At 29.4% G+C, this 18,216-nt stretch overlaps 4 protein-coding genes across 5 annotated transcripts; 3 read left to right on the forward strand and 1 right to left on the reverse strand.

The window, feature by feature from the left end:
• Window positions 1-3,150: 3,150 nt before the first annotated feature.
• On the forward strand, window positions 3,151-7,228 carry LOC112592959 (S-phase kinase-associated protein 2). The gene is made up of 9 exons (XM_025337134.1): window positions 3,151-3,723; window positions 3,792-3,906; window positions 4,688-4,760; window positions 4,832-5,055; window positions 5,116-5,206; window positions 5,288-5,465; window positions 6,295-6,422; window positions 6,532-6,697; window positions 6,771-7,228. The coding sequence occupies exons 1-9, from the start codon at window positions 3,683-3,685 to the stop codon at window positions 6,985-6,987; spliced, it is 1,233 nt and encodes a 410-aa protein (XP_025192919.1). The 5' UTR covers window positions 3,151-3,682; the 3' UTR covers window positions 6,988-7,228.
• Window positions 7,229-7,905: 677 nt separating this feature from the next.
• Window positions 7,906-9,079, reverse strand: LOC112592938 (eukaryotic translation initiation factor 3 subunit G-like). The gene is made up of 3 exons (XM_025337106.1): window positions 8,905-9,079; window positions 8,336-8,841; window positions 7,906-8,270 (listed from the first exon to the last, which is right to left on the reverse strand). The coding sequence occupies exons 2-3, from the start codon at window positions 8,839-8,841 to the stop codon at window positions 7,928-7,930; spliced, it is 849 nt and encodes a 282-aa protein (XP_025192891.1). The 5' UTR covers window positions 8,905-9,079; the 3' UTR covers window positions 7,906-7,927.
• A 151-nt stretch (window positions 9,080-9,230) lies between these two features.
• LOC112592937 (calcium homeostasis endoplasmic reticulum protein) lies at window positions 9,231-15,913 on the forward strand. Of its 2 annotated transcripts, none has more exons than XM_025337105.1 (16): window positions 9,231-9,615; window positions 9,704-9,874; window positions 10,231-10,457; window positions 10,529-10,764; window positions 10,840-10,914; window positions 10,979-11,090; window positions 11,163-11,378; window positions 11,780-11,855; window positions 13,218-13,463; window positions 13,528-13,685; window positions 13,766-13,899; window positions 13,958-14,131; window positions 14,188-14,355; window positions 14,419-14,557; window positions 14,696-14,832; window positions 15,651-15,913. In XM_025337105.1, the coding sequence occupies exons 1-16, from the start codon at window positions 9,591-9,593 to the stop codon at window positions 15,652-15,654; spliced, it is 2,298 nt and encodes a 765-aa protein (XP_025192890.1). In that variant the 5' UTR covers window positions 9,231-9,590; the 3' UTR covers window positions 15,655-15,913. The 2 variants fall into 2 exon arrangements, with proteins under 2 accessions (XP_025192890.1, XP_025192889.1); XM_025337104.1 differs by having other exon boundaries at window positions 9,591-9,615; window positions 14,696-14,836.
• An 824-nt stretch (window positions 15,914-16,737) lies between these two features.
• LOC112592915 (protein GVQW3-like) lies at window positions 16,738-17,163 on the forward strand. Its single transcript, XM_025337077.1, has one exon. The coding sequence runs from the start codon at window positions 16,738-16,740 to the stop codon at window positions 17,161-17,163; it is 426 nt and encodes a 141-aa protein (XP_025192862.1).
• The last annotated feature ends 1,053 nt before the right edge of the window (window positions 17,164-18,216 follow it).

Consider the following 18,216-nt stretch of genomic DNA (forward strand, 5'->3'; position numbering starts at 1 on the left):
CATGGCGTTTGCGTGTTGTGTTAACGCCCTAAACATTGATGTTACATGCGTGGCATTGCACTTGTAATTCATATTAGCATATTGCTGGTTATATACACTCATTTACAAAATCTTAAAATACTGTCATAAAATACAATATCAAATAATAAACTATTGTTACTATTGTCTATTTTGTTTGCAACTCGACCATCTGCCCGCGCCGTCTGCAGAAGTATGACGCGCAACGGCGTCCAATAAGATTACGCCGATTATGAATATTGTATTATGTTGTGTTTGTGTAGGCCGTAGGGTGTAGCCGCAGGATGTTAATGTTTCGAACAACGACCAGGTATTCAATATCTCATATTCGTAATTTGTCGATATTTTCGGACAACTGGTGCCACATGTTAATACTAATCAAGTCGTTGAAAATGAAATTAACGACTAGCCACTACTCACTAGTTCAGCGCTGCCTATACACCCTGTGTTTGGACCGTTAGTGGGGATCGTCGCGGCTGCACGTTATCCTGTTTACGTCGTACACCTGTACGTAAGACTGCAATGCCGATCGTCGAAAACATATATTCATTATTATATTAATTTGTACATTTCAGTTTTATATTATATTTAATTTTATAGATGTTGGATTGATGTATTTTTAAAATTTAAAACATATTTAAAATAAATAATTTGTAATATGTTGATTATTAATAGTTGATACGAATTATTTCCCGTAAGGGGAGTTTTCCCTAATTGTTTTCCCTCACATTAACGCTCTAACGCCGAAAGTCAGGAAATCGCCACTGGTGACAGCTTATGCCGATTAGAATGATTATACCGTCTCAGTCGTCACTTCACTATACATTGAGTACACGGTAGGTTGCCAAATGCACGTATTAAATTCACAATAAATTCTGTAAGACATTGTATGCGAAAACGTATCTAGTTTATGATTTTGTTTACTTTATGACAATGTGTATTTTCAATATTTTTAGCATCGAATGCCGTCAGCAGAATTTCGGCGAAGAAGAGGCAGACAACAGATCTGTGTTTCCACAACAACTTTTATAGGTAGTCATTATATTTATTTTTAGCTAAATATATCGATCTGTACAAAGATAGTACAAAAGTATATGTGAAGAGAGTAGCTAAAACATACATGTCAATATACCTAGTTGACTTGTTTAAAGTCGTCTTATAGTAACACTTAGCTTGGCGGTGAAAAGGAAGAAGAAAGTTGTGAAAAGAATGAAATATAAAACAATAAACAAAAATTTAAACAATTTCTTTCAGTCGTCGGTCAAGATTTTTAGAAACGTTAAAGGCTTAATTTTCCGATGAGATGCGTTTTCACGGTTATTTAAAGACAATGAGAATAAACGTGAATGTATTACTATGTAGAGTAAAATGTAGTTATGATATGATGCTGGCGTTATGCTCCGAACACAGAAGAATCCTATGTTTTAAGATGAGAAGGTTGCTATATGAAAATTGTACAGTCAAATTTAATTTCTCCATTTAAAAAGTACCTTACTGATATGACTATGAGATTCGAGTGAAATTGTAGAATGTAAATTGGTCGTTGCACTCGTAGCTATTATAGGATTTTTATAGATTAAGATTATGACTTATTAAGTAGGTACTTACACATCCAGCGACAGGCCGGTGTCTTGCGATAGGGTTGATCGAGCGTAAGACAATAGGATTAATGATAATATTCCTCTTTGGGGTACCCTGTACCAATTAACAAGCATAATAATAGTAATTATATTATTATTTATTTATTCAAGTAGCTAATTAATCCATTTTATGTACAACCTGCGTACAAGAGCCTAAATTACTTTGAAAATATAAACTGTCGCTAGATTCATTAAAAAGAATAAAATTGCGGAAGTTTAAATAGTACCATCGTGCAATACTGGTCATTGATTGAGAAATGATCTTAAGAAATATACAAAAATCAGTATTGTTTGCGTTCCAGTGATCTGGATATAGTATATACCTACTATATTAGACTGACTGGGGTACAATATTAGATTGTATGTAAGAGAATTTCACAATAGAGAAATGGATTTTAATTTCAGCTAGTATAGCATTAAAGCATTGCGTATCCAGAAAGGCAGTAAATAGCGGCCCCCTGCTGGGCCTTATTTACTAGATTTTGTTTTAGTATTTAAATTTATTTGTATGCGCTGTTTACACTACACATTTATACCAGTATTACATACACTATAATTTTGTTGATTAACCTGTTTTTATTATTAAATTACTATTATTTATTATTATGTATATATATATATTAAACTTAATGACTGACTGAAAATATAAACAAATTATTTTAACTATAAACATTAAATATCAGTTTATTTTATTTTTGTTTTTGGTACCTAGGTAGTATATATGGTGTACTAGACAGTGTGCCTCCTAAAAATCCTGGTATTAACACTGTATTTAAAGATGTATATGTTAAAAGAATCTATTGTTCTATTAGTTATATTTTATGACTTCTTATGGTCGAAACCAGATTTTTCGAGTATCTTAGAATTATGTTTTTAATTCCATTTGTCGCATTATGTTTCAGAAATTTTATTAGGTAATAAACAGCTAATTATTTTTCAATATTATCTACTTATGTAGTATTTGGTAGTCATAAATATCGGCGTAAGACTAAAAGTATTGAAATTTAACATGTGATCGTAATACTTCTGTTGATTTATGTTCTTAATGAAATTTATTTTGTTTTCACCAAAATACCGTCTTCAACAAAAGTTATGTAATTTTGTTCGAGTATCTAATTTTTGTATTTACACATTGACTAAAATTTCATATAAAATCTTTACCTATTGTAATTTATTTTTACTGTATATTATTTATCATTTTCATAAAGAGATATTATATTCAAATTACTTGTTTGTATACTTACCCACGTTTTTGGACATAATCATATAATACATTACATTTAACATTACCGTCGTTTGCAATTTATCAATTATGTAGATTTCTAATAGTTCATATGACTCTATTACTGTACTCAATATATATATATAATATATCCACATAAAAATATTATTAATCTGATACAAGGCAGGTACTTCAAATAAAGGTAAAATTTAAACTAACTAAATCTACAGCAATGTAACTGAACGAAGTACAACAAGGCTGTCACCAACAACTCATATGATTCTCATAATCTCATACGCTTGCGATGGTAGTATGGTATTCTGTTATTCTGTAATTGTATTAGGCTTGTTCCTACTTTTAAGACTTATTTTCGTTAATGACAATGTACCAACTACCAATGAACTATATAAAATTGGCTGTTAATTATATTTTCGTGTTAACGTCTCTTTATCCATGAATCATGACTATATTTTTATAGGTTAGGTATTTTAATGAACCGCCAATTTTTTGTTTTACAGTCAATAGTGATTAGCGCCATTAGCGGCATTATGCAGTGGGTTAAATCTAAAATGGTTATATTATGGTAAAATTGGTGTATTAGCATTGAATATCGATGAATGCTGAATAGTTCACTCAGGAATATTGACTTGTTGCGTTGTCGCAATGGCATATGCCTTATAATTACGTCACTCAGATTTTGCACACATATTATTACGAAGAAACAACAGAAATCCAAAGGTCAATTCCACTATACTAAAAAAAAAAATCAGTTTTCTTGACAACTCTTCTATCCTTTTCAAAAATGGAGGACTTAGTAAAATCTACTGTAAAGAAGAACGACGTGTAAGTATCCGGTGGATATTTATGTGCAAATATTGATATTTAATAATTGTATTTGTTGATTGCCACAGGACTGATATTTCAAGTACATCAAGTTTCTTTGAGGGTTGCAAAGACTTGGACGATTATGCTTTGGAAAACACTCGGGTCTCCAAACGCTGTCGATATTTATATCCTGATACCAAGGTATTAGATATATTTTTTTTAGTCTGTTTAAGATTTTTATTGTTGCCTATGTGTTATTTATCATAAATAGCATTAACATTTAAGAATAATTTGTTTGGTAGTTTGGAAATCAAGTTTTAAAACTGTTTATAGTATTATTTTTAAGATAAATATTTTTAAATACGTTTAGAGGTTCTATAGCTTTGTTTTAATTCAAAAAAGAATAGTATATAATATTATTTTTAAAGTGAGATAATTTTCAGGTTAAACAATCATGTTAAATAGTGGTGTTAGTAATATTCTGCTTCTCTGAGTAACTTTAATAATTGTTCAAATCCATTTGTTGAAATCCACTTGTTTGTGGTATACAGTACATGGACGATTGGTATTTATCATAATTATGTTCATTTTTTCCTATGATCATCGAGATTAAAATAAAAATCAAAAAGAAAGAAGTTCAGCTATTATATTATATAAATTTTGTTTATTTGTAAAATATTATTGTTTTGAAATTTGTATTGGTTCATTTATATTTTAAGTTCTAAAATTGTCCATCAATAATTTTTCTTACGAGTTTTATTTTTAGTATCATATTTTTTTTATAAGGGCATTTATAAAACAGTCGTATGGCTTATTTTTCTTCTAAAATAGTAAATAACATTTTAATATTTTTTAACTTTTTATTAGATTAGGATTGGAATGTGTGATATGTATAACTTGATATTTTAATTGTACATGTATTGTTGATATTTTAGTTTTTTGATTGATCTTTAAACTTAATTTATATTTTTTGTTCATTTAGATATGGCCCATGGGTTTTGGCTTAAATACTTTAGAGTATAAACGTAAGCAAAAAAAACATCAAATGAGTAATGGTAAGTCAAAAATAAATCTAAAAATGTTGTTTTATATTTTAATTATTGAATTATATGATATTTATTTGCAGACGATTTTGATACATTACCAGAAGAAATAGTATTGAAAATTTTTCATTTGATGGACAGACGCACATTAATAAAATGTGCATTTGTATGTCATAAATGGCGACGTATTTCATATGATGAATCCTTATGGCAATGTTTAAACATACCTTCTCGTCGGATGAGCATTTCAACATTAGAAATTCTTCTTGGACGCAATATCAAATACTTTTCTACTTCTCATTCAAATGTAAGTTATCCATTTTGTACATATACCATAATTATTAATGTGATTTCCCCTGTATTTCAGTTCTATATTTTTGAAAACCAGTATTTATTTAAAACACCACTTCCCAAGTTACAGTACTTAGATTTGAGCTCTGTATTCATACACGTTAAAAGTAAGTAATTTATATTGATGAAAAATTGTTATATTTCAATATACTTTATATTCATGTATATTTATTTTGTTTTATTTAAAGCATTAGGTTCATTATTGAGTCAATGTTCTAATTTGATCAAACTGAGTTTGGAAAACTGTTCTTTAGATTCTTTATGTTGCCAGTACATTGGACTCAATACCAACTTAAAAGTACTTAACTTAGCTTCAACAGTTGGTCTTACCCGAAATGGCATAGAATACATATTATCTCTCCAAAAGTAAGTATTTTTTGTGTTAAATATTCTTGGTTAAATAATTAGTAGTACAACATTTTAGTTAAAATATTTACCTATATTTTTAATTTTATGTTCGTTTTCAAGTTTATGTAGGTTTGAAGACAAATAAGTTTATAAAGTTATAACTATAGTAGAAGACCATCTAAAAACAGCTAAAGTAGAGCCAGAGGCTTTCTTAATTTATAGACTACTACTGTTAAAGTCTGTAGGTGTTAGCTATAAGCTATAAAGAAATAGATAGGACAGTAGTTTTTTTACACAATACCATGGTACCTAACTTAATCTTAATAAATTTATCACAAATTCACCTCATTTAGCCACTATTCTGATCATAGAGTTTCACTTGTATTTATTATAAGCATGTTACTATCCATTCCTTTATTATTTATGATATTTGAATTTTATGAAATTCAATTTAATAAAAAGGTAATATGTTCTATGTATTATATTGTAATTTTAATTTTTAAAAGTTATACCATTTTGTTGTAATGCACCATTGAGCTCTATCCTACTTTAAATATCAATTATAGTGGTTGTAGTAGTAATTATTGACCCCATGAAAAAGTATATTAAATTAAAATTTTTTGTAGTAATGATTATTGGTGAAATAAATCTTAGTACGTGTGATGTTAGAGTTAAATTGAATTGTAGTAAGTAAACTTTGGAAGAGGTTTTATTATAATTGTGTCAAAAAAAAAGTGTATTTTCTAAAAATATTAAAAAAATTATGTTTATGTAGAACTTCCCTCTGAATTTTTTTTCAGTTATCTACTGTTTTAGTTCAGTGTAATTTTGATTATTAATATTTCAGTTTAGAAGAATTGAATGTATCTTGGGCTGAATTGGAAGATGAAAGCTTACATTATTTAACAGCCAATATGATACCAAATATAAAACGCCTTAACATTAGTGGATTTTTGAAGCGGTTAGCAGATTTTGGTATGTAGTTTCTAGTAGAAACTTTTAATGCTTCCTAACTTATTGGTTATATATTGCTAAGTTTATACTTGTTTTTTTAACAGTTTAATTTTTATTGAAAAAATTTCAGATTTGTCAAGGTTGAGTGGCCGTTGTGTGAAACTAATTGAATTGGATATTAGTGATAGCTTAGCTGTTACTGCGAGTAGTTTGGATAAAATCTTAGAGGAAAATCATCAATTAAAAGTGTTATCTATGAATCGCTGTTATAATATTGAACACCCTAGACTTTTAAAGTGAGAAATCTTAATGTTCTAAAATTTTTGAGAACAATTATTACATTTTACAATATTTAAAATTGTGTTTCAGTTTAACCGAACTTTCTAGAAGGAGAAGTGATCATATTATGAATTTATATGAGGTGAATTTGATGGGTTTAACACCTAATCGAATATTGACAGACTTAGCTTATAACGCAGAGATGATTTTGAAAATGAATCAAGGGATATTTTCTGGTATTAGCCGTCCAAAACTAGCTTATAATGAACATACCGTTTGGGAAATCCCTGCTCCCATAGACTGCTAATACTTTATTCGAGGTATAATATTTAATGTTCCATTGCCAATATACTGTGATTCAAGTTGTTACACACCATTAGAATAGCTATGTGCATTTTTTTTATTAATTCCAATAATCTTGGAAAATTAACTACTATTTTTAATTATATTAACTAATAATATTATTGAATATGTTGGGTAAATATTTATGTTTTATAATTTTTTATTTGAATATTTACAACATAGAAATACAACTTGACTGATTGTTTTTTATTTTAAATTATTTTAGTTGATAAAAAAAAAGGATTTTATCATTAGTGTTTAATTTATGAAATTGTTATTTTAAATAAAACAAATTTAGTTTGCTATATTTTATAATTTTATTTATGTATTAAATATAGTATATAACTTATGATTTTAATAAATTGTAATTAATGAGAAATTATACAAAAGTTATTGTCTAATGTCTTTTCTTTATTATATATTTAAGTACAAAACAATTGAGAAATAGTGTAAAAGATAAATGAGGTTCTCTTAATGATAACAAACTCTGAATTAAGAGTAAAAGAATTATCATTACACTGACAAGTAAAAAGTGACTAGATTTTATAATTATTTAAAAAGTTATGTAGTATATAAATTTAAAGTTAAATTAGGTTTTATCTTTTTAAAATACAGATAAAATATTTTATGTTTGGTCACAAAGCTCAAACATTTTATATAAGATCCTACACAAGTTGATTTTATAACAATAATGCATGGAAAAAATCATAAGTTAAATTGTTAAAATATACAAATATTTATCAAAACGTCAGGAGTTAGAGTATCAGAAAATCAAATACTGTACAATATTAAACAAAAAATTAATTGCCAATTTTTATTTAGTTGAAAGATTTCTTAAATAACTACTATAATATTATATAACAATTAAGTATTTTTAAAATCCATCCATCACATGTATTAGAATATTATGCACCAGCTTTATAGTTATTTGTTGACCAACCAACATTCAAAATTAAATGATCATATCCATATCCATGCAAACCTTTGATGGCTCGTTCGGCATCCATTTTAGATTTGAAATTTACAAACGCATACCCTTTACAAGCGCCTGTAACCTTGTTAGAAGCCAGGAAAATTCGAGCAATATGCCCAAACTTATTGACTAGTTCACTCAAATCTGCTTCAGATGTACTCTCTGAAAGATTTTCAATACGAATGGCTGGTACTTCATCATAACCACGCGAGTATGGATCTCGTTTTCCTACAGTATTCGTAGCTCCTTCTCGTGCTGAAGGTGGGACGTATGGCCTACACAATACAATGTTAACATAAAAGATGACAAGATTACAATGTGTGCAATTAAATTGACTAACCTGTTAGTTCCGGTGTTCTTTTCGGGTTCAGACACTTTCTCTTGCACTAATTTTTTGTCTTCAACAATCAAACCAGTGCCCTTGAGATGACATGAGAAAGACCAATGTTCGCCGCCGCACGTACGACACTTAATGTTCATGTTCACATTCTTCAGCTTGTCCAACGGGTTCTCCTCTGCTTTGTCACCGTCTTTGTCAGACAAGAACTGCATCTGTATTTCTTCAGCAGGTATAGTCGTCGCAATATTAGGTCCAGCCTTGTCATTGCGCGAGTCACCGAACTTGGACCACGTCTTCCGCTCGGCTACAGTCTTAGAGACCAGCCGTTTTTCAATCTTGTAGGTGCGCACCACCTTTTCTTTCTTGTCGTCCTTGTTCCATCGGTATTCTGTTATAATACGGTTGTTTCCCACCTGCTCGGTTTTTGACTGCGGCAGAGTCGTTTTCTCTAAGTGTTCCTCAACCTCATCCGCCCAACTTACCTTGATCGAGTCTTTGTAAAGCATCTATAAATTATAACAAAATACGATGGTTAGAAGAGCACGAAGAACAGTATTCGCAACACATACCTTTCTTGGACGTTTGAAAAGAGATCGGAAAATAAACGCCTATTGCACTGTGCAATTGCGAAGAGGGAAATCCTACCCGGTGGCTAAAATCGGGAAGGGAAGTCAAAGTCGAAGACTTCGACGAAAAACGGAAAAAACTTGAAAAAGTAAAGAAAGTAAACATCGCGTCGTTCTGTTATCACCGGAACGCTCCTCGTTAGTCGTGGACCGAACCCGCCTCGATTACTTACACTGTATCACCGGCCACTTACGGCGGTTGGCAACGCTGAGATTTGAAGCAGAATTTATCGCGATTCCTGACGGCTCGACCACGACTGACGAATGTTCTTGTACGCTAACGGGTATAGCCGTACAACCGTAATACTCTTATAGGTAGTAGGGGGAAACACTTAATACTCATTCCCTAATCCCTACGAAAATTAATTTTGTAAACAAACTTAACAAACCGCGTCTCAATCTCGGGAGTCTGGCCGTCTGGCGTTTCGAGCGGCGAAGAGAGTTAATCAATCGAGTCGTCCACGAGAATTTCTTACTGTCGACAACGACTACGACAAGAGAGGTATTCACATTAAAACCACACAATTGACATTCGACGATGTGTTCTCACCCAAGTCGCCGTGTCGCATTCGATTGATTCTTGTAGACGCAAACTGCTCGCGTGTCGGTTTTTGGCTAACTAGCCGATAATGGACGTACCTCCGCCCCCGGAAGGTAAAAATCTCATCACAGATCACAACGAAATCCGGGAAATACAGTTTTATTTTTGCCGTTTTTAAAAGTTTTGTTTTACTTCTCGTAGACCAGGAATTGCGCACGATCATTGACAAGTTAGCCGTGTTCGTCGCGCGCAATGGACCTGACTTTGAACAGATGACCAAGACTAAACAAAAGGATAACCCAAAGTTTGAGTTTCTGTTCGGCGGCCGTTACTTTGATTATTACCGGCGTAAAGTGTCTACGGAACAATCGAGTGAGTGGTGTTGAACTGTTCGAAGACTCATTAACAGACCATTACTAGTTGTAGACACTATTGACATTATTATGTATACACAAGCAGTTTGTGCAATCTATTTTTTTTTCTTTTGAATTTTAAAAGTCGATACCCAAAAACAAACAGAGACAGTATTATTTGTAAATGACAATTGTTTACTTTTCGTTAGTTATTGTGTGTACTGTGTACCTAGTAATTCATTATTAAGGTGTCATCTTTATGGTCTTTATTAATATAATTAAAGACATTATTTTTCAGCAAGACTATTCACAAATTTAGCGTTGTCATTAATAACCTAAGTTTTAAACACATTTTTTTTTGTTGAAATTATTTAGTATTAAATCAAAACAGTGTTAGAGAAATAGCTCAAGCCGCAGTTGCAAATAATTCAGTCAGTACACAACAATTGAACATGGCTGCTGCAGCAGCACAATGGTTAAATTTAAACCAAACAAATGATTGTCAGCCATCAGTAGTTACCATGGAATCTTTAAATGCTCAACAAGCCAATCTACAGCAACAAATTGCACAGGCTGAGCAAAATTTTAACTCTCAACTTATGGTAAGAAATTTAATACAGTTCTTAAAACAAAAGATTTTGAATAATTCTTCAATATAAATAAATGTTATTAGATATTAGCCCAGCAGCAACAAGTGGCTACTGAAGATAAAATACTATCTGAACAGCGAGAACATATTAATTCTGAAGCTGCAGCTAATGATTTATCATTAGTTGAATTGTCGTCTGTACTCGAACCAATTATTAAAGGATGTACCAAAGACGCAATAGCCAATGGCAAATCGTGGATTATGAAACAAACAGCCAGTGAACGAAAAGTTGATGTTATCACCCAATATTTACTTATGGAGTGAGTAAAATACCATTATTATTAACCGTTTATCAATAATGTAATCATAAGTTGAATTACTATTCTTTGGTACAGAGTGATGGATCCAAATGCAGAATTCTCAAAACAATTACATTTAATATATTTAGTAAATGACACAGTTCATCATTGGTAAGATGATTTTTATTTAAATAAATAATACAAATCTTACAAATTATTTTATAAACTTTTTTAGTATTCGCAAGTCAGAAAAAATACTGAAAACATCACTTGAATCAATCATTGTACCAATGTTTTGCTCGGCAATGATGAGGGCAAATGAAGATCAAAAATCTAAACTGAGCAAAGTAAGATTTTATCCATTACTAATTACTATGATGATTTTATATAATATTAAAACTTGTTTATGAAATCAATAGTTGCTTACTTTATGGGAAACAAAAAATCATTATTTTCCTGAAACTATAATGGAGCGATTGAAAAATCCTGATAGATCGATGGCAGAATACAAGAGCAACTTGTTGGAAAAGTATAGAGATGCTGTCAATCAACTCAACATGATAATGAACAGTACATTACAAAATTACCGCAGCCAACATCAATCATTTCTGGCTCATTGTAATAATCAGATACAGGTAATACTATAATTGTTAAAAATAAAGTATCTCATGAAAACTTCCACCTGGTTCACTTTAAACATTATGTGCTTACAAAGTCACTAATGTAGGTTAGAAACAAAGTAAAAAACCAATATTTAGTTTACATTAAACCATCAGAAAAAAAAAATATACGCTTTAGCTTTTGTTTAAAATATTTACAAAACTATTCGTTGGATGTATGAGAATTTTATATTTTTTTTTATCCAAAATTAGTTCAACATGACCATATTAAATTAATTTTTTAAATTCCTATACAAGAATAGTTTTTGTAGGTATATATTTATATTTACATGTATATTTATATTAATTATTTGTATAATATTATATTCAACCTTTCTTTCATAAGTCATTTTTTATTGGGAATTCGATTATTTTAGAATATAGAAAACCAAAAACGTTCGCTAGAACAACAAAAACAAAGGGTAACTCCTCTTTCAATTCCTCCAGCTCAAGGTAAGCGCACATCTGATTTAAAAAATGGACATTTTACACATTTTATGCAAAATAAAAGTTAAAATTTTATTTATCATAAAAGTTTATATTCAAACACAAGGTTTCAAAACTATATATTTTAAAACTCATCTTTTAAAACTTTCATTTTTTCTTAAAAGTTAATTAAGATCATATTTTTATTAGATATACCGTAGATAATAGATAAATTCCCATTTTAAAGTGCAAAGACTGGATTTAATGAAAAATGATCTATTTTCTCTATTATTAATACATTTGTTTTAGTACTGATAACTATTACAATAAAGATTCTTTCAAATATTTATTTTCTAGTTTCATTTTTTTATATAATCAAATCAACTTGAAATATTTTAAAACTTTTTTTTTAACTTCTTAGATTTTGTGCTATTTTAGAATATTTTTCATACTATTTTCAAAAATGATCTAAATTTAAAGACAAATGCAAAAAAAACAAATTAATAATTGTTAATAGATTGATTAATGTTAGTAGCATATTAGGATAACAGTAAATATTTACTTTTTAGTTTTTTTCTTTAAACCTAGTACTTATTATGTATATACATCTATATAAATTATTTTATTTATATATAATGTATATTATATGAATTTGATTTATTAGTTCTTCTCATCTAAGTTAATTTCTTTTTGATTATTTTTATGCACATTTGTTTTTGTATGTGTTAGGTATTTTTTATTTTACAGTATAAAGATTATTTTATATTTTTAGTTATAAGTTTGGTATTTTTTTATAATTTTTAAAGATAGCTAAGTTCATTCATTATTTGTTATATTTAAGATTTGATATTTATGTTAAGTATAGATTTTTTAAAGTATAATGAATGGATAGTTAAATTCTCATGTTAAAAAATAATATCAACATTTTTATTTATTTTCCTGCTTAAGCTATATAATATGAAATAATTGAATTGAATAACAATGAATTAGCTTTATTGATTATAAAATTCTAATTAAATCTTATGTTGATAAATTTTTGTCAATTGATAAAAATGATAATACATAGTTAATTGAAATTTTAATTTTAATTCTACAGAAAATAGTATTTATTTATTATGACATATTACTTTATAATTCCAAAGAACTATTTCAACACAATTTTAATGTGCAATTGAACCTGTAATATGTTTTTTTGTATCTTTTATACAACATCCTATAGGTTTTGTTTTTATTAAGATTTGTTTGATAACTCCTAATGAAAGTAGTTAATATATTTATGTATAATATATATAATGTAATTATTATTGTAATGGAAACCTTGTGTACATGTTCTCTTAATTTTTTAATATTTCCCCTTTAGAACCATTTCTCTGTTGTTTTTTTGTTTAGACGACACAAATCGACAGCATTATAATGAAGGTCGTTTACCTTCTCCTCCTCCATATCAGAATAATATGTCTGGATATATGCAAGCGGACCAACAAAATTATCCTCATCAAACGGATAATGGATATCAGCAAGATGATCACTATGGACAGCCAATTCAAAATTGTATGCAACAACCTCCATCTCTGTATAATAGACCTCCACCACCATTTAACCAACCTCCACCCAATATACACTTACAACCTCCGCGTAAGTTTTGAAGTCAAAAAATATTCATCATTGTATACTAACATAAAAATATTGTTCAATGAAGCTTCGATGGAGTTACCTGATCTGAGTCGACCACCTCCAAATTTTATACAAAACAACTTTTCTTTACCACCGGTTCAACAAGAAATTACAGCAGATGATTTACTTCCTTCACTGCCATATTATGAACTTCCAGCTGGCCTTATGGTGCCATTAGTTAAAGTTTGTTTAAAATTAATAAATATATATTATACATGTTAAATTGTATTTTATTTATACTATGATGATGGTATTTGATTCAGTTGGAAGATAGCAATTATAAACCTTTAGATCCAGATACAATCAGATTACCACCACCAGCTCCACCTACAGATCGTTTATTAGATGCAGTCAAAGCCTTTTACATGCCTCCTGGACATTTCGCTCCACGTGATAGGTAAATATTTATATACAGAAAGTTTGTACAATTATTCAACTAATGATATTTGTGTTAGTGATGGTTGGGAAAAACTTGGTTTATATGAATACTACAAAGCTAAACATTCTGCAAAAAAACAAAAAGAAGATGACATTGCCAATAATATTAGAGAAAAATCAAAGTCGCCATCTCCAATCATTTTACCTTCATTGAAAGATAAATCACCAATTCGGAAAAAGCGTTACAGAAGGTTAGATGAATTAAATTATAAATAAAAACCTTAAGTCATTATGTTTATTACTTTAGTCGTAGTCGAAGCCCAAAACCACGCAGTCCTACAAGACGAATTATAAATAAAAAAAATAGTCCACCACCAACACCTAACCGTAGTCGTCGAAGGCGTTCTCCATCTAGATCACCATCACCTTCTCCACCATCATCTCAACGAAGTCCTACACCACCTTCGTTTGGGGGGTAAGTAATATTGTATAAATTTTGTTTTTAAATCATATTTATAAAATATTTAAATTATTTTAGATCTGGTTTTGGTAAAACTGCCCAAGAACGCTTGGATGAATCAAATAAAGGTCATCAGCTTCTGAAAAAAATGGGTTGGGGTGGTGCCGGATTGGGTTCAAAAGAGCAAGGTATCGATACACCAATCAGCGGCGGTGACGTAAGTAAAAAGATGATTGAAAAATGTTTTGTAGTAAATATTATATTATGTTTTTTTATTGTTATTGACAAATCGGTACTTAATATTTATGAAATTATATTGATCTGTGGCTTTGTGTTGGTCGTCATTAAAAATTAGGTCCGAGATAGGACTGATCAATATAAGGGTGTGGGAATCAGTTTGAATGATCCATACGAAAACTTCAGAAAGAACAAAGGCAAGGCGTTCATACATAGGATGCGTACGAGAGCAGAAGAGCGAATGGAAGGCAATGCGTAGGTATAGAGTTTATCAATTTGATACAAAAATGTATGTAATATCATTGATTATAGGTAGCCGCCAATGGTAATATGTTTACAGGATGTTTGGAAATATTTAATCATTTATTTAAAGAAAGAATAATAATTTAATAAATTAAACTATATATCTGCTCACATGTAGCATTATATAGCGTATAATTTATTATAAATTTGCTCATTGAATTTAATCAATTTTCATTTGATCAAAATAGATTTATATGTTTAACTTACTAAATAATTTAATTTATTATGGTTATATGTATGCTCACATGTAGCATTGTATAACGTATAATTTATTATTAATCTGCTCATTGAATTTAATCAATTTTCATTTGATCAAAATAGATTTATATGTTTAACTAACTAAATAATTTAATTTATTTTGGTTTTAGTAAATTTTTAAACCAAATAGTACATTTCATAATATTTTTCTTAACATTTATTTATATCAAAAATTAATAACACAAAATTGGGTTTTTATTATTTATTTGTCTGTGTAGGTAGTAAAACTGACAACTTTCTATGAGATACATAATGAAATTTAAATTATAGTCTGTGCATAATTTTAAATGCATTACTATAAGTGTTTTGGTTAGGTTAATTTAACCTTAAATCCAGTTAAATATTTTAAGTTAGCATTTTAATTATTTTTATTACTTAATCTGATAATATATATTTTTGAATTCATAAAACTATGACTGAAATAATTTTAAGCTTTATAATTATTATAAATGTTTTTGTCTACCTGTGTTTGAGATTTATCTTAATCATCTCATGCCAGTCTATTGTTTCAGGTGAACAATGTCCAGCTTATATTATTTGTTATTGGTAAATGTTATTTTGGTAAAACGCCTTTATGTCTGTAGAGATGTGGCTAAAATTCGTTGTATTGTGAATACATATGTATATTTTTAGTAATAACATTTTAGCATAAGGACAGAAAAACACCGTAAAGAACAACATTCAGAAATTATCTACTACTTTGTGAATATTATTATTTACTATATCTATTTTATTTATAACAAAACCAATAAACTATATAAAAAAAATTATGTTACATTAAGCGTTGTTATTGTCACAAAGTACTCACAAAAACATGCAGTGTACATTTAATGATAACTGGATTGAATGATAATAATTGTATAAAATTTAAGTAAACAAAGTAAATTTTTGTAAAAAAACATTATTTTAATGAGTGGATAGACTATAGATGTACAATTGTTTTTTCAATAACTTTTGTACATCACTTGTCAGTAAATTTAAATATTTATGTAAAATAACAAATGTATGTACATAAATACATATATATATTATTTTTTTGTCATTTAAATTGAACTACTACAAATAGTGTTTTCTTTATAGCTATGTTTTACAATTTTTATACAAAAATGTAATATACCTAACGTTCAATAAATTAAATATCAATTATAATTTTTGATATGAAAGTGAAAATCTGTTGTTTCATTCTTGTTCTAGAGCCTACACCAGCGTTTCTTAACCTACGGTACGCGTACCACTAATGATACGCAGAAAGCTCAAAGGTGGTACGCGAAGAAAAAAATTAATATTTATCATAAAATAAAATATCATTACAGTAGTCACTCGATAATTCGAAATTCATGGGACCTAGTTCAAAATTCGATTTACCGAGTGTTCGAATAACCGAGGGAAAAAAATTTATTCGAATTAAAGAGAGGTGACAAATTATTGTATATATGTACGTAGGCTGTCCGATAAATAAGGTACAAAGTTATTTTTGGCGTAAACAATAGACGATATCGGCTTGAAATTTCCAGCATTGATAATATATATAACAAACAACGTATTCTATGCATCATGACTATTTTACTTTAGTGTTCCGTCGAATACGTAAGTTTAAACATGGAAAACCAATATTTAAGTTCCACAAAAGAAGAAGTTCGCGCCGTCATTCGGTTTTTTAATTTTCAAAATGTTTCTCCGACTGAAATTCATAGAAAATTAACCGAAGTTTATGGCCCGCACGTAATGTCTCGAAAAAGTGTATCGGTTTGGTGTACAAAATTTAATTCAGGTCGAGAAAGTGTTGAAGATGAAGCAAGAAATGGTCGACCAATAAGCACGTCCACCGCCGAAACCATTGAGGCGGTCGAAAAATTGTTACGATCGGATAGACGACTTAAAATTAGGGAAATGGCTACACAACTTGATCTACCAAAGACCACTGTACATGAAATTGTCCATGAGAAATTAAATTTTCGTAAGGTTTGTTCACGTTGGGTTCCGAAAATGCTTACACCAGACCCCACATTCAGCGGGAAAGACTAAAGCTTGGCTGGAAAAGTACAAGTGGGAATTATTGCAACATCCACCATATAGTCCTGATCTGGCACCTTCAGTTTTTTTTTTGTTCGGTCCGTTAAAAAAAACACTTAGGAGGAACTCATTTTCAAAATGAAGAGGAGGTAATGAACTCAGTTCCATCGTTGGGAAAAATGCATCAATTTAAATGGTGACTATATAGAAAAATAGCAAAATATGTCTAATTTATTGTGTAGAAGTTTTAAAGTAATAAATTCATTTTTCATTATTCGGTATATTTTTGTACCTTATTTATCGGACAGCCTACATATATACATATTACATTCATTTTGACATTTATTTATCATATTGTATTATATATTAAAGAAATCTGTTATTTTTTTTTTTTTTGTGATAAACCGATGGCCACAATTTGGTTCATAGCGTTGTCTAACTTACTGATAGCATTGGAAATTGTATCGCATCTTTTTTCGTTCATTTCGGATTGCTCAAAAAATCGACGCAAATCTGACAAAAGTTTAGATTAGGTATGTGTAAGGCACGCTAACGTTTATAAACTACGATTATATTTAACCACCGTCGTTATTAGTTTCATTACGAGTACTGGAGTACGTCAAATAGATTGTACATGCATGTAAACTTACATAATGTAATCGCGTTTAAGGAAATTCGAATTGTAGAGTGTGTCCCACCAACAGACATTTCGAATTATCGAGGGGGCCGGAATACGTGTGTTTTCTTCTCATTATTGAGGTTTTCTCAGGGGACTCGATGTTTAGTTCAATTTATGAAGTTTTCCGAATTAACGAGTGACTATACTGTATATTCATAATAAAATATTATTTCGTTTATTTGAATGACTAAACCAAATAGTCGGTTTTATTCGCATTAAAGATGGAAATTTAGATAAACGATAATCTCTGTAATGTTGTAATGCTTGGTCGATTTATGTTTTAACAAACTGTAAATACTTAATTTTACTCTTGGTTCAATAAATGTTAATATTCTATTCATTTTTTACAAGCAAAATGAAAAAATAGAGTTTTCTAAATTAAGTGG

The sequence above is a fragment of the Melanaphis sacchari genome, unplaced genomic scaffold (assembly GCF_002803265.2).
Source record: "Melanaphis sacchari strain LSU unplaced genomic scaffold, SCAv2.0 Contig19_pilon_pilon, whole genome shotgun sequence".
NCBI classification, from domain to species: domain Eukaryota; kingdom Metazoa; phylum Arthropoda; class Insecta; order Hemiptera; family Aphididae; genus Melanaphis; species Melanaphis sacchari.